The following is a 14080-nucleotide window of genomic DNA, read 5'->3' on the forward strand; positions in this document are numbered from 1 at the left end:
TGGATCCCTTCCACAGATTTTCTTGAGATGGAGTCTTGCTATATTTGCCTGGTCTGGCCTCAAACTCCTGGGCTCAAGTATTCCTCCTACCTCAGCCTCCCAAGTACAGGGACTGTATGTGTGCCACTATACTGGGCTTAGAGAGGTTTTTTTTTTTTTTTTTTTGGCAGCATTAGGGATGGAATCCTGGGAATTGCCTATGTTAGGCAAGCACTCTACCAGTGAGCTATACCCCCAGCTCTTAAATATTTAAAGCAAATGTGCACGTGTGCTTGCATACACACAAAATATTACAATCAATTCTACTGAAATACAATTATCACTATATATTAAACAGAAAAAAATTGGGATGTAACAATTGGATTTTTATTAGAACATCAGATTATAAGATCTGTTGTCATCCAAAGTGGTAAAGAATGTGAATAATATTTTAAGATGTCTGTAACAACTGTAATGAAACAAAAAATAACTGGCTTGCATTGATGGGAAAATTGCAGGTACCACTTTTACTGTTGTGATTTGTGGGCAGCATTCATAATTGGGAGTAAAACTAAATTTCAGTTTTATTGAAAATAAAGATGTAATAGTTTCCTCCATCAAGTACATTGGATACACCTGACATCTATCCAGGTAAAATTCCTGCTTTCAGGGGAAGTTCTGGACACCCCGAGAGAGGTTTAGAGAAGAGGTAGGTCTCACGCAAGTTCAAGAAAGTTCTACTCTATTGCAGCAGACTTCTGCACTAGTTCTTTGTTGTCCTTATGGAGGTTATTGTAGATTTCCACACCAGGCTTGTCTGTTCAAGTCTTGCTGATGTTTGAAAACAAGTTCATCGACTCAAGTTCTGTTTTTCCTGACAGGCAGCAGCTTCTAAGTTGTATCAGCTTGCCAGCTAACTGAAAGTCAAAGACAAAGGAAATTTTAAGCAAAAATGTTTTCAGGAGCTGGGTGTATAGTTCCATGGCAGAGTGCTTACCTAGCAAGTGATGATGATGTGTTCAATTCCCAGCATCGTGGAAAAGAAGAAAGTTCCCATTTTTCTTTTACTATAATCATTTTTCACTAAGCTAATATTTTTTTTAGTAACTTTCTCCCTTACTTTTACTGTGAACCATAACAGAAAAATGCATAAAACATATGTTCAGTTTATTAACTGTTAAGGTGTTATTTTGTATAATTACAGGATGCTCATTTTATTGCTGTGTAGTTCTCTAATGTGAATAGACCACGATTTAATGGGGTGCTACTATGAACATACAATATCCATAAAAATCTTAATTTCAAAAATAGTAATTTTGCCAGGCATGGTGGCGCATGCCTATAATCCTAGTGGCTCAGGAAGCTGAGGCAGGAAAACCACAAGTTAGGGGCATTAGGGTTTAAGGGAAGTCAGTTAATTTGGAAAGATGAAAAAAGTTGTCACTGAAGTGTACTCTTCAGAACAGTTAAGATGCTGGGCATAGTGATGCACACCAGTAATCCCAGCAGCTCAGGAGGCTGAGGAAAGAGAATCAAGAGTTCAAAGCCAGCCTCAGCAACAGCGAGGTGCTAAGCAACTCAGTGAGACCCTGTCTCTAAATAAAATACAAAATAGGGCTGGGGATGTGGCTCAGTGGTTGAGTGCCCCTGAGTTCAATCCCCGGTACCAAAAATTAAGTAGTAATTTTATTGAGAGGTAACAAACGGCAGGTATACTCAGTGTTATGTAGAACCAACAATACAAACAACTCAAACTATTAGCCATGTGCACGCCTATGGCCAACTTTGTGGATGTATGGGCAACAGCAACTGTATCATGACTACTGCCAGGAAGATGGCAACCAAGAGGTCCAGTCCTTTCTAGTACTCATTTCTTAGGAGTGGAATTGGCATACACACACTTTAGTAAATACTATCTAACAGTTTTCCACAAGGGCTGCACCTCCTGTATTCCTAGTATTCCAATGGTACATTTGTTTCTGGTACAATTGTACCTGGTTTCAAATTGTTGCATGTCATTCCAAAAACTTAGTATTGTCAATTTTTTTTAAGTTTCTCCAACCAGCATCTTTTCATGTGCTCACTGGCCATTTTCATATTTTTGTTTCCTTATTGATTTATAGGACCTTTTATTTACTTAAGTACCAGGGATCGAACCCAGGGGTACTTTACCACTAAGCTACACCTGCAGTCCTTTATAAAAATTTTTTTGGAGGGGCTGGCTTTGTGGGTCAGCAGTAGAGCACTCACCTAGCATGTGCAAGGCACTGCATTCCATCCTCAGAACCACATAAAAATAAAGGTATTGTACCCAACTACAATATATATATATATATATACACACACATATATATATACACACATATATAAATATGTATATATATATATATATATATATGTGTGTGTGTGTGTGTGTGTGTGTATGTTTAAAAAATTTTTTTTGAAACAGTCTTGCTAAATTGCTGAGGCTGGCCTCAAATCTGTGATCCTCCTGCCCCAGCCTCCTGAGTCACTGGGATTTTAGGTGTTTGCAACCGCACATAGCTATTAGGGCCTTTTAAATATTAAAGGTGCTATATGTAAGGATTGTAAGGATCTTTCCCCATTGTGATTTGATGTTTCAATTTTTTATCATTTTTCAAGATGTAGATGGTCACATATTTTCATTTGATTTATATTATACAGTGGAGAATCAAACCCAGTGCCTAACATGTGCTAGGCAAGCAACCTAGTACTGAGCTACAACCCCAGCCCCTTATTTAAAAAAAATATATACTTTTTGTTGTGTGATAGGGATTGAACCCAGGTCCACATACATGCTAGGAAAGTGGTCAGTCACTGAGCTACATCTTCAGTCCCTCAATTAAAAAAAAAAAATGTGCTGGGGATTAAACCTAGAACCACTGAATTATACCCCCAGCCTTTTTAGAGACAGGGTTTTGCTTAATTGCCGAGGCTGGCCTTGAACTTACAATTCTCCTTAGCCTCCCTAGTAGATGGGATTAAAGATGTGAGCCACTGTACTTGGTCCCAGCCCTGTTCAATTTTTAAAAAGGTATCTTTTTAACAAAAGACTGGACAACCTGTTAGGCCACTGTCAAAAATGGGTACCCTCAGGGCTGGGCGTGTAGCTCTGTGGTAGAGTGCATGCATGAGGTCCTGGGTTCCACAGTGCTATGGGGGAATCACTGTGGGAGCTAGAGGAGATGAAGGAAAGAAGGAAGGGTCCTCCAACATTTGGAGTTTAGCCTAATCTGCTACAGGTCAACTGGACCCATGCTGTTTTCCACCACAGTTCCTCTCCCTGGCATGCTCTCTACTAAGTAAATATGGATTCCCTTCCCTAGCTGTTTCAGGTCTTTGCTGAAAACCTCAGGGAGGCCCTCCTTGACAATCCTTTAAAAACCCCCAAACAACTATGCCTAGAATCCCGGATTCTCTTTACTCTGCTTTACCATTTTCTATTTTTTATATCCCATATTACTTTTACATATTACATATACAATCTTGTCACTTAAAAAAAGGACATGTTGTGAGAAATGTCCTGAGGCAATTTCATCACTGTATGAATGTCATCGTGTGTATTTACACAAACCAAGATCGGTACATCATCACTATATATCTTATGGGACCACCATAGTGCATGCAGTCCACCACTGACCAAAACTTCATTATGCAGCACATGACAGTGTTGTAAGATATACATACATACATATATATGTATGTATATATATTGCAAGATATATAAAAATAAATTATATAAGCTTTTTACAATGTGTCCATTCAAAGACTGTTTTATTATTTATTAACTCTTTCCCAAAGTAGTAGCTCAGTGAGGGCTATTTACCTGTTTTGTTCCATGCTCTATCAACCTAGAGCAATGCCTGGCACACAGTATGTCATAAACATTTACTGAATGCATCAACAGGTAATATGTAAAATGCTCAAAGTGGTGCTGGGGCTGTGGCTCAGTGGAAGAGTGCTTCCCTCACATGTGTGGGGCACTGGGTTCCATCCTCAGCATGACATAAATAAAATATTGTGTCATTTACAAAAATTGAAAAAAATTAAAAATGCTTGAAGCAGTTCCAAGCACACAATAATAAATGTTTAATAAATATTTGCTGATTCAAATATTATTTGTTGGGCTGGGGATGTGGCTCAAGCGGTAGCGCGCTCGCCTGGCATGCGTGCGGCCCGGGTTCGATCCTCAGCACCACATACCAACAAAGATGTTGTGTCGGCCGAGAACTAAAAAATAAATATTAAAAATTCTCTCTCTCTCTCACTCTCTCTTAAAAAAAAAAAAAAAAAACAAAACAAAAAAAACAAATATTATTTGTTGATGCAAAGGTGAAATTTAGCTGGGTGTGATGGTGAAAGCCTATAGTTCCAGGGCTGAGGTTGTGGCTCAGCAGTAGAGCACTTGCGCAGCACATGTGGGGGCCCTGGGTTCTATCCTCAGCACCACATAATAATAAATAAATAAAATAAAGGTATTTGTCCATCTACAACTAAAAAAAATTAAGGAAAAAAAAAAAGCCTACAGTTCCAGCTAGGGACTGAGACTGAGGCTCAAGTGAGGATCACTTGAGCTCAGGAATTTGAGACCAGCCTGGGAAATATAGTGAAAATCCCCTCCACCCCCATCTCCAAAACAATAAGGTGATATTTTACTGAGCTTTTCCCCTTTACTTGACCCCATAAGATAAAAAGGAAACTTACCTTACTGTGTTAAGACGAATAATTCATTTCATTGTCTTCCATCTACCCAAGAAAAAGAAAAGGGACTCAGATATTTGGTAAAATCTTTTTATTTTGCTTGAGTAGACCCATTGATTTTTATTTCTTTTGGTGGTTGAGACTACAAGCATGTGCCACCATGCCTGGATCAACTCATTATTTTTTATATATTTTAGTTGAAGAGGGACACTATACTCCCATTTTATTTATTTTTTATGGGGTACTGAGGACCAAACCCAGTGCCTCACATGTGCTAGGCAAGCTTCTACCATTTAGCTCCAACCCCAACCCATCATTTTTTAAAACATTTTTGTGTCAATTTTATTGAGGTACAATTAACATATAGCAAGATTTGCCAGTTTTTGTGTGTATGTGGTGCTGGGAATTGAACCCAGAGGCCTTGTGCATGTGAGGCAAGCACTCTACCAACTGAGTTATATCCCCAACCCCCAACCCATTATTTTTTAAAAATATTTTTTAGTTGTTGATGTACCTTTTTTATTTATTTACACATGGTTCTGAGGATCAAACCCAGTGCCTCACACATGCTAGGCAAGCACTCTACCACCTTGCCACAACCCCAACCCACTATTTTTATAGCTATCGGGAGGCAAGAAAGTAGAAGCATGTGACTCAGGGCAAAGAGCTACATTGGGAGGGGGTCTATGTGGGCTCAGAGCCATGTCTCCAGACCTCAGAGCCCAGCAGGCTGTGGCACTGAGGGTTGGCTAGGGGCTGGGATAATGTGTCCACTTTGCTGATGGGGCAGTCCTGGGGACGGATCTCCTTGGCCAGCTGCCCCTTCTTCTTCAATGTGCAGGCCTCCTGGTATGGGGGTGAAATGGGGGGTTGTGTGGGTGGAGTATACTTGTACTCGGAGCCATCTTCCAGCTGTGGGGATACAAAAGGCACGGAGATAGTGATAATCTGAGAACCTAGGATAGCCTTCCCCAACCGCCTCCTGATGGTTGGCACTCACATCCAGTGGATAACTGCGATCCGAATCATAAGCACTCAGGTCCCCACAGGTCACAAAAGGCACAATGATGCGGGTGGGACCATCCAATTGGTTGAAATCTGAGTCTTAGAAACAGGCAAAGAGATACTGAGGACGAGGCCAGTCATAATTCAGGCTGCAGTGTGGGTGACCAATTGTCCCCACATAGCTACCAACTGTTCTCCTCTACCAACAACCTGTTTTTTGGTTGGGGGGGGAGGGGCACCCTCCCAGCCACCCCTTCTAATACATTGGCCCTTGCTCTGATTTTTCAGTGCACTCATGTTCACCCAGCATTCTACTATACACTGCTTGCTCCTTGTCTCATTGCAATTTGATGCCCTTGAGGGCAGGATCTGTCATTTCCCACGGGGGGGGGGGGGTGTCAAGGCTAGAGACCCTCACCTCATGGGGGCTGGGGATGTAGCTCAGTGGTAGAGCACTTGCCCAGTGTGGGTTGGGCCCCAGGTTGCAATCCCAGCACCACCACACACACACACACATACACACACATGAAAAAACCCCCATGAGGCAAGTTTGACAAGGGCGAGCTTTCCACCTGGGAGTGTATAACTAAGGTCTTCCTAAAACAGAATTTTCTTAGGCAGGTGAAGTCTTTCCTGGGACAGGGCTTAGGATCCTCCAAGGACAGAGTTTTCACCAAGATCAAGAGTTACCACTAGGGGACTAACTGGGTTGAAGCTCTTCTGGGACAAAATAGTCCCCAGGGGGTGAGGCTAAAGAAACATCACTTGCATGAGGCTGGGGTTAGTTTCCCCAGTGATGGGCCCAAAGCTTTGGCTCTCACCGTACGAATGGTCCAGCAGGGGTCTGGTCAGGTCTGGTACAAAGCCCTCAGGAGGGTCATAACCCTGACAGACAGCGAAGGCCTCTGTGGGGGGAATCTGGAGTGAGGGGTAAAGGACTGCCACCTCCACCCCGTGCTGGTTGAGTTCCCAAGTAGCCCATTGCCAGCCTGGGCTCTGCTGCACTGACCAATGCTGGAGTTCCGGCTGCTCCTGGGCTTGGCACAGAGCACGTTGGAGAAGAAGACCCGCAGCTGGCTATAAAGCAGCGTCACATCCCGCCCTCGGAATATCTGTAGGGTGGAGAGGCCAAGATGGAGAGGTGAGGGCAGCCCTCAATGACCTCTCTCTATACTCTACCAGGTTGCCCAAGACTTACCTTGGCCACAAAGCAGCCCCCTGGCTTCAAGACATGTGTAGCAATGTTCAGAGCCTGTGAGCAGGACAGATGGCTGAGGCTGAGGTGCAGATAGTTGGGAGGGGACCAAAGGAGGGCAGGGGTGGCCAGACATTACTCACGGCTAGGAGGAGCTGGGCCTGCATGTACTCATCCACATCATGGAGGCCAGTAACTGTGGTGAGAGGAAGAACATTAGGGGGGCTGATCTTGTTCTATGCTTCTTCTCATACCAGAGATATTAGATAGCCAAAACCAACAGTTGCCATCTGCTAAGATTCTGGATGCAAATTAGTATCTGCCAACTGGAGGAATATTCTGAGCTACTAACCCTTAGGAAATAACTGTAATTCTCCAAACACATGCACAGCACAAGCAACACTATCATTTCCACTTCCAGTCTAGATGGTTTCCCTGAGCTCCAGATTGACAGGCAAGATCGCACAGCTCCAACAAGTCCAAAAGCAAACTCCTGATCTCCCTTCTCAAACCTGCTCCTCTCCCCATCTTCCCCATTTCACTCACTTCATCTTTCCAGTTGTTCAGGCCCAGTTCCTTAGTTCTTCTTTCCATCATAGCCATTTATCACTCTCCTGGACTACTACAGTGGCCTCTTCCTCCTGGGGCCCCGTTTCTACCCTTGTCCCTCCCACTGCTTAAACAGCTGTGGGTCTTGCCACAAGCTAAGCCAGGCACAGTCTTCTGCCCATGATATTCCATTTTTTGTTTGTTTGTTTTTGGTACTGGGGATTGAATCCAGGGGCACTTAACCACCAAGCCACATTCTCAGCCCTTTGAGTCACTGGGATTACAGATGTGCATCACCATGCCTAGCCCTCTCTCAGTTTTCTCCAAGCATTCATCCCAGTGAAAAAGGCAACATCATCACTGCAGCCCACCAGCATCTGTCTCCTGTCACTTGTCTTATTTCCTTTATTTTTTTTAACGGTACTGGGGATTAAACCCAGGGTATCACATATGCCAAACAAGTACTTTTCCACGGAGCCACATCCCAGCCCTTTGCCTTATTTCATATCACTGCCCCCCCTTACTCTGTTCCAACAACACTGATCTCTCCACTCTTCCTCATATATAATGAGCACCTTCCCACCTCAGAGTCTTTGCACAGGCTGAAACTTTGCTTGGCTCACTCTTCCTCCAGATATATATCCATGGCTTGCTCCCTCACCTCCTTTAGGTCTCTGCTGTCAAGAAGGTGAGGCCTTCACTGTCTATTTAAAATTCCAACACATTTCCCATTTATCTGCCTGTTTCATTGATTTCCCTATGGTACATATCCCATTGTGTGTGTGTGTGTGTGTGTGTGAGAGAGAGAGAGAGAGAGAGAGAGAATATGTGTGTGTGTGTGGGGGGGTAATGCTGGGAATTAAGCACATCTTGGGCAAGCACTCTCTACCACTGAGCTACATCTCTAGCTTTTACCAATTACTTTTTAACATGCTAGATATTCAGTCATATTTTATTTTACTATTGTTATTTTTGGGTACTATGGATTGAACCCATGGGTGCTTAATCACCGAACTTCATTCCCAGCCATTTTTTATTTTGTATTTTGAGACAGGGTCTAAGTTGCTTACAGCCTCACTAAATGACTGAAGTTGGCTGTGAACTTGTGATCCACCTGCCTTAGCCTCCTGAGTTGTGGGGATTACAAACATGTGCCACCATGCCCAGCTAGTTAATCATTTATTTTTTTCCATCTGCTCCCACTAGAACATGAGCTCCATGAAGTGGAGTCTCTGTGTGTGTGTGTGTGTGTACACTGAGGACTAAACACAGGGCTTGATGCAAGCTAGGCAAGTGCTCTACAACTGAGTTACATACACAGCCCTCGTTTAATTTTTTAAATAGGGTCTTGCTAAATTGCTCAGGCTCGCCTCAAACTTAAGACCCCTCTTGCCTCAGTCTCCCAAGTAGCAGTGATTACCAGTTTGTACCACCATGCCCAACAGATCAATGAAATTTTATTTGTGAATTTCTTCCCAACATAACAGGTGTTCAGCAAATTTTTTTGTGTGTATATAGTACTGGGGACAGAACAGGGTCTTGCATAATTTAGGCAAGCACTCTATCACTGAGCTACATCCCCAGCTCTTTATTTTTTAAGTTTTGAGACACAGTCTCACTAAGTTGCCCATATAATTTTCGATCCTCCTGCCTCAGCCTCCTGAGTAGCTGGGATTAAAGGCATGTGCTACCACATCCAGCCACAAATGAGTTTTGAATGGATGACTGATTGGTTTTTTTTAAAAAAAAAAGTAATGTGGAATTCAACAGGTACAGAGAGAAGAGAAGAAGGAAGGGTGGACAAGAGGCACAAAACCAAAATTGAAGACTAAGGATGTGGCTCAGTGGTAAAGCACTTGCTTGGCATGCATGAGACCCTGGGTTTTATCCCCAATCCTGTAGAACAAAACAAAACAAAACCCAAAAGGCTGGTAGGGGTGGGAGCAAAGACAGAGGCAGAGAACAGGCAGCAGAGATGGGCATAAGTTGCAAGATGTGGAGAAAAGCTGAGAACAGAAGGAAGAGGCAGAAAGTCAATTAAGGTGAGAGGCACCAAGGATACTCCTCCCCCCTTTTACCGTCGGGAGCCCCATCGCACACCACTAGGTCCGCAGGGCAGCCCTCAAAATGCTGGATGATCTCCTTGGCAGTGGAAAGCTAGAAAAAGAGGGATGATGAGTGGCCCCAGGGCTCCCCATTACTTCCCTTGAACCCCACCTGCTCATGGCCCTGGACTGGAAGGCCCTGGGTAATCCAAGTTTTCAAAGAATAGGGTTCCATGTCTAGGGACCCAGTGTCATCATTATTTGTAGCTGCCCTGTGGTAACAACCTGCTGGTTGTTTCTCAGCTGGTAGTCTTTGTCTTTCTAGCCTGTTTACCCCCTCCCATCCCTCTTTTTGCAGTGCTAGGGATCAAACCCAGGGCCTTGCACATGCTAGGCAAACACTCTACCACTGGACTACACACCCAGCCCTCTTTCTAATTCTATTGCTCTATCTTCCACTTTCCACAGCCCCCAGGTGGTGGCTTTCACTCAGAATACATCCCAATACCCTCAACCACATTCTCACCTGGGTGATGTCTCCCTGGATCTGTACCACACCTGGTAGTGGAGCCATAGCCTGCAGATCCACAGCCACCACTTGTCCAGACCCCTGGCTCCTGTGGACAATGTGGCCCACATCAGCCCAGTTTTCATTTCTGGCCCTTCCCCCACCTGGTCCCTCCTGACCTCTCCTACCACTTACCCAATCTTCTGGCTTAGCACCTGGCTCCAGCTGCCCGGGGCTGCACATAGATCAACTGCCCGTGTCACACCTGGGCACACACAGTGAAAGTATATTGGTCAGCCGCACCCATCTCTCAAGCCTGAGGACCCTGCAAAGTTTATCCCTCTCCCATGGGGAGCATCCATGTCTACCTACTGCCCAGGTGCCAACCTCCTCCTGAGTATCTGACTCATTTTCCTGCTTGCCCCAGAGACCCTCCAATCAGCCCACCCATGGCAGGGAGCTCTGCAGAATTAGGCTCGTGTCTGTGCCGATCCTCCCCCAAGGGTGACTTGCCCACCAGTTAGGGACCTTGGAAGAGCTGGAATTCTTCATCGAGTTGTAACAGCTTGAAGGCACTGCGGGCCCGCCAGCCATTCTCCTTGGCCAGACGGTAGTAGACATCCCGCTTGTCCTTTGATGTCCGTCCCATTTCACACTGCTCAAGGACTTGTCAGCAGTCAGCTGATGCCACTGTGTATTAGTAACCAAGTGAGTGGGCCACCACCTACCTATGCAGGGCAGAGAGAACCATGCACACTTAACTACGCTCACGGGATGCACAAGACCACTCACCAAACTCCTGAGAAAACTGAAGTCCACCCACTGACCCCACTGACCTCATGGGACCCCAAAGATCCTATCACTAATTTCTCAGGCCCTATTGCTCATCACAGACACTTACCCTGAAGATCCCACAAACCCAAAAGTTATTTGATAGAATGACCTGTTACTGAACCCTGTCCACTATCCATCCCTGTTACTGACACTCCATGCAGTAATCTGTGTCTCATAGTTCTTTCCTTTCCTTTCTTTTCTTTTTTGGTACTGGGGATTTAACCCAGGAGGACTTAACCGCGGGGCTACGACTCAGCCCTTTTTATTTTTCAATTTTGACACAAAGTCTCACTAAGTTGCTTAGGGCCTTGCTAAATTGCCAAGACTGGCTTTAAACTTGCAATCTTCCTGCCTCAGCCTTTCGAGTCACTGGGATTACAGGCAAGCACCACCGCACCTGGTTCTGTTACTCTCTCACCTGTCTCTGCCCATGTCATCCCCATTAACATCTTACTGACCATTTCTTCAGTTATTCCAAAGAGCCCTATTAGCCCCCGATTAACCCCTTGCTTTTCATCCATTTTACCCTCACTGTATGCTGTACTTCCCATCTCCTTAATCTTTTTCTGTCTACCCATCCTCCACTTAACCCTTCAATGATTAGGCTCCCAGTAATAACTTATTACGACATCCTTAACACCTGATTATGCCTAGAGGATTATGGCCTGTTAGCTCCCCATTAAGTTCTCAAGTATTGATTTATCAGATCCCATTAACTCAGCACTCCAATTGACCTATAGATCACACCACTAGTCATCTGGTAACCCTTCATTAACATACAGTAGCATTACTCCCTGATGCTCAGAGGTAAGTTCCCCATTCCCCCATTATTTCCTTACTGCCCATCCTGCCTTCCACTGATCATCTGATGACTATATCCCAACAGCTTTCTATTACCCACTCTTTGCTCACTCTGCCCCTATTAATTCCTCCATGATCATGGCACAACATCCCAACACAAGCCCATCAGCCTCTCATTGTGTCTTATTTTATCACTGCTCCTGTTAGTGCCTTAATCAGGACTCCCATCCATCTTTGTTATTTCCTCTGTAGCCTCACCATTTTGATTACTATGCTCCATCACTATCCATTAACCCATTGTATATTATATCTTCATCAATCCCTTGGGGAACATACCCCCAAACACCTCTCTATTTTCTAGTTGCCAACTGCACAACCTCCTCATTAATCAGTCAATGAACACAACCCACAAGCCCCCATGAATATATTGACAAAAACATTCCTAATTAGCTCCTATTGATTTCCCGGTATCACCCCACCAGACTTCTATTACCCCAGAGGTCCCACTAACCTTCCATGAATGGCCCTCTGGCCACACGCCCCGGTCTGTCTTTATCACATCCAAGACGGTGGTCCCTATGGGACCACTCGATCCCCCTTCTGGGCAGCTCCACGAACCATTGTGTTGCCACGTGCTCCGCTCCCTCGAGTTCGTCTAGCATTCTAGCGTTCTAGTTCCTTTCTGTAGACAAATCTTGGGTCTGTAGTCTACCAGATGCTAAACGCCTAGACTATGTAACCCGCGGCGCGGAAAGCACAACTTCCTCCATCCCCTGCCGGCGGGACAGAGCAGGCATGCCTCCAGTCTTGGCCAGAATCCACATCCTACCTTAGCTCTTGGTGCGGGGAGGTGCAGGAGGAAGGAAGGTGGTGCGCCAGCAGTCAGAGCCACAGCAAGACCATAAACTGGTGAGAAACGACAGGGCTTCAGTTTGTTTTCGTGGTTGAACTGAATGCCTGTCACGCATACCTAAGCGGTATTACAAGCGGGGCAAACTTGACGTCCTGGAACGCCAAATCCAGACCCGATCTGAACGTACAACGTGGGTCCCATCATCTTCGGTGGACATATCCGGTCACGCGAACTCCGTTCCCAGCATGCAATGGGCACGACCCGAACGGCTGAACTCACGCACTGCGTGTTCAAAACGTCGCAACGCAGGAGAACTGATTCTTTGTTCTTTTGTTCCAACACCGAGAACGAATTGCTGGGGCTGGGGTTGTGGCTCAGTAGTAGAGAGCTTGCCCAGCATGTGTGTGGCACTGGGTTCCATTCTCAGCACCGCATAAAAGTAAAAAGTAAAGGTCTTTTGACAACTAAAAGAAAAAAAAAAAAAAGATCGAATTACTCCCCCGCTCCTCCCAAATTGAATCTGGGTGGTCATTGAGCCTATGGACTACACTTCCCAGCATGCAACGGGCATGATAGCGCCTATTCATTCCACGCATGGCGTGAAGCGAAATGACTGCTGGGGGTTTGAACTTTAAGTAAAGTGCGTTGTTAAAATACCCGAGCACGTGGAAGCCACTCTGCGCCTTTTCTAACGCCTCTTCCGCTGTTGGGTAGCGCTGTCTTTAATTTTTGTCATCACAGAGCTTCGGTATCCCCCAGGTGGAAAATGGGAACTAAAACATGGAGTAGAATTCAGTGTTATTGGGAGGGTTAAAGAGGTGTAGTTTAGGACACTCTCCGTCCCTTCGTAATTGTGTTCCTCAAACATTTTTTTTCTTAAAACATTTTTAACTCCCTCCCACCGAAAAGACTAGGTATGCATCGCGATCTAGTGCAGAAAACATAAATGTACTAATGGAAAAATTACAGCATTTCCCATGTTCTAGGCACTGTTCTAAGTGCACTGAGTTATGTTCTGGTAACCTCCTCATTAATCAGTAAATGAACGAACACACTCCGACTTTTGGCAGAAGAGAGGGGTTTCCACATGCTCCACTCCCTTGAGCTCGTCTAGTGTATGTGTATAAAATATATATATTTATAAAATATGTATTAGGAGTATGAACATAATGGCATTTGGCGTGATATGTATATGGTTATATAGAAATATAGTGATGTATAATATTTACTAGTACAGAAATCATGTAATAGTAAACAAATAATAAATATAAATATGCCATATGTAAATATAAAGAAATATATAATGATATATTTAATATTGTATAAAAACTGCATATCATACATGTAACATGTGTATGTGTATGTTTATGTGACAGTATCTCTGTACCTTTACTTACTACAGTAACTGTACTAAATACACAAATAAATTAATAGGGCTAGGGTTGTAGCTCAGTGGTAGAGCAATTTAGTGAGGCTGAAAGCCATTTAGTGAGACCCTGTCTCTAAATAAAATATAGAAAGGGCTGGGGATGAGGCTCAGTGGTTGAGCTCCCGTGAGTTCAATCCTTAGTACCCCTCCCAAAAAAAGA

The 14080-nt window shown here is 44.4% G+C and overlaps 1 protein-coding gene across 5 annotated transcripts; it reads right to left on the reverse strand.

Annotated features, from left to right (window-relative positions):
• Positions 1-350: 350 nt before the first annotated feature.
• On the reverse strand, positions 351-12911 carry FTSJ1 (FtsJ RNA 2'-O-methyltransferase 1). Of its 5 annotated transcripts, none has more exons than XM_081276372.1 (13): positions 12468-12911; positions 10532-10731; positions 10199-10268; positions 10022-10112; positions 9529-9607; positions 7045-7097; positions 6905-6958; positions 6716-6818; positions 6528-6611; positions 5702-5805; positions 5416-5613; positions 4705-4746; positions 351-896 (listed from the first exon to the last, which is right to left on the reverse strand). In XM_081276372.1, exons 2-12 carry the CDS (start codon positions 10650-10652, stop codon positions 4714-4716), a joined length of 990 nt encoding a protein of 329 aa, XP_081132498.1. In that variant the 5' UTR covers positions 10653-10731; positions 12468-12911; the 3' UTR covers positions 351-896; positions 4705-4713. The 5 variants fall into 5 exon arrangements, with proteins under 5 accessions (XP_081132498.1, XP_081132500.1, XP_081132499.1 ...); XM_081276374.1 differs by having other exon boundaries at positions 5702-5799; positions 12468-12903; XM_081276373.1 differs by lacking the exon at positions 12468-12911 and adding an exon at positions 12150-12406.
• Positions 12912-14080: the final 1169 nt, after the last annotated feature.

Source organism: Spermophilus citellus (genome assembly GCF_964194105.1).
Source record: "Spermophilus citellus genome assembly, chromosome: X".
Lineage (NCBI taxonomy): Eukaryota > Metazoa > Chordata > Mammalia > Rodentia > Sciuridae > Spermophilus > Spermophilus citellus.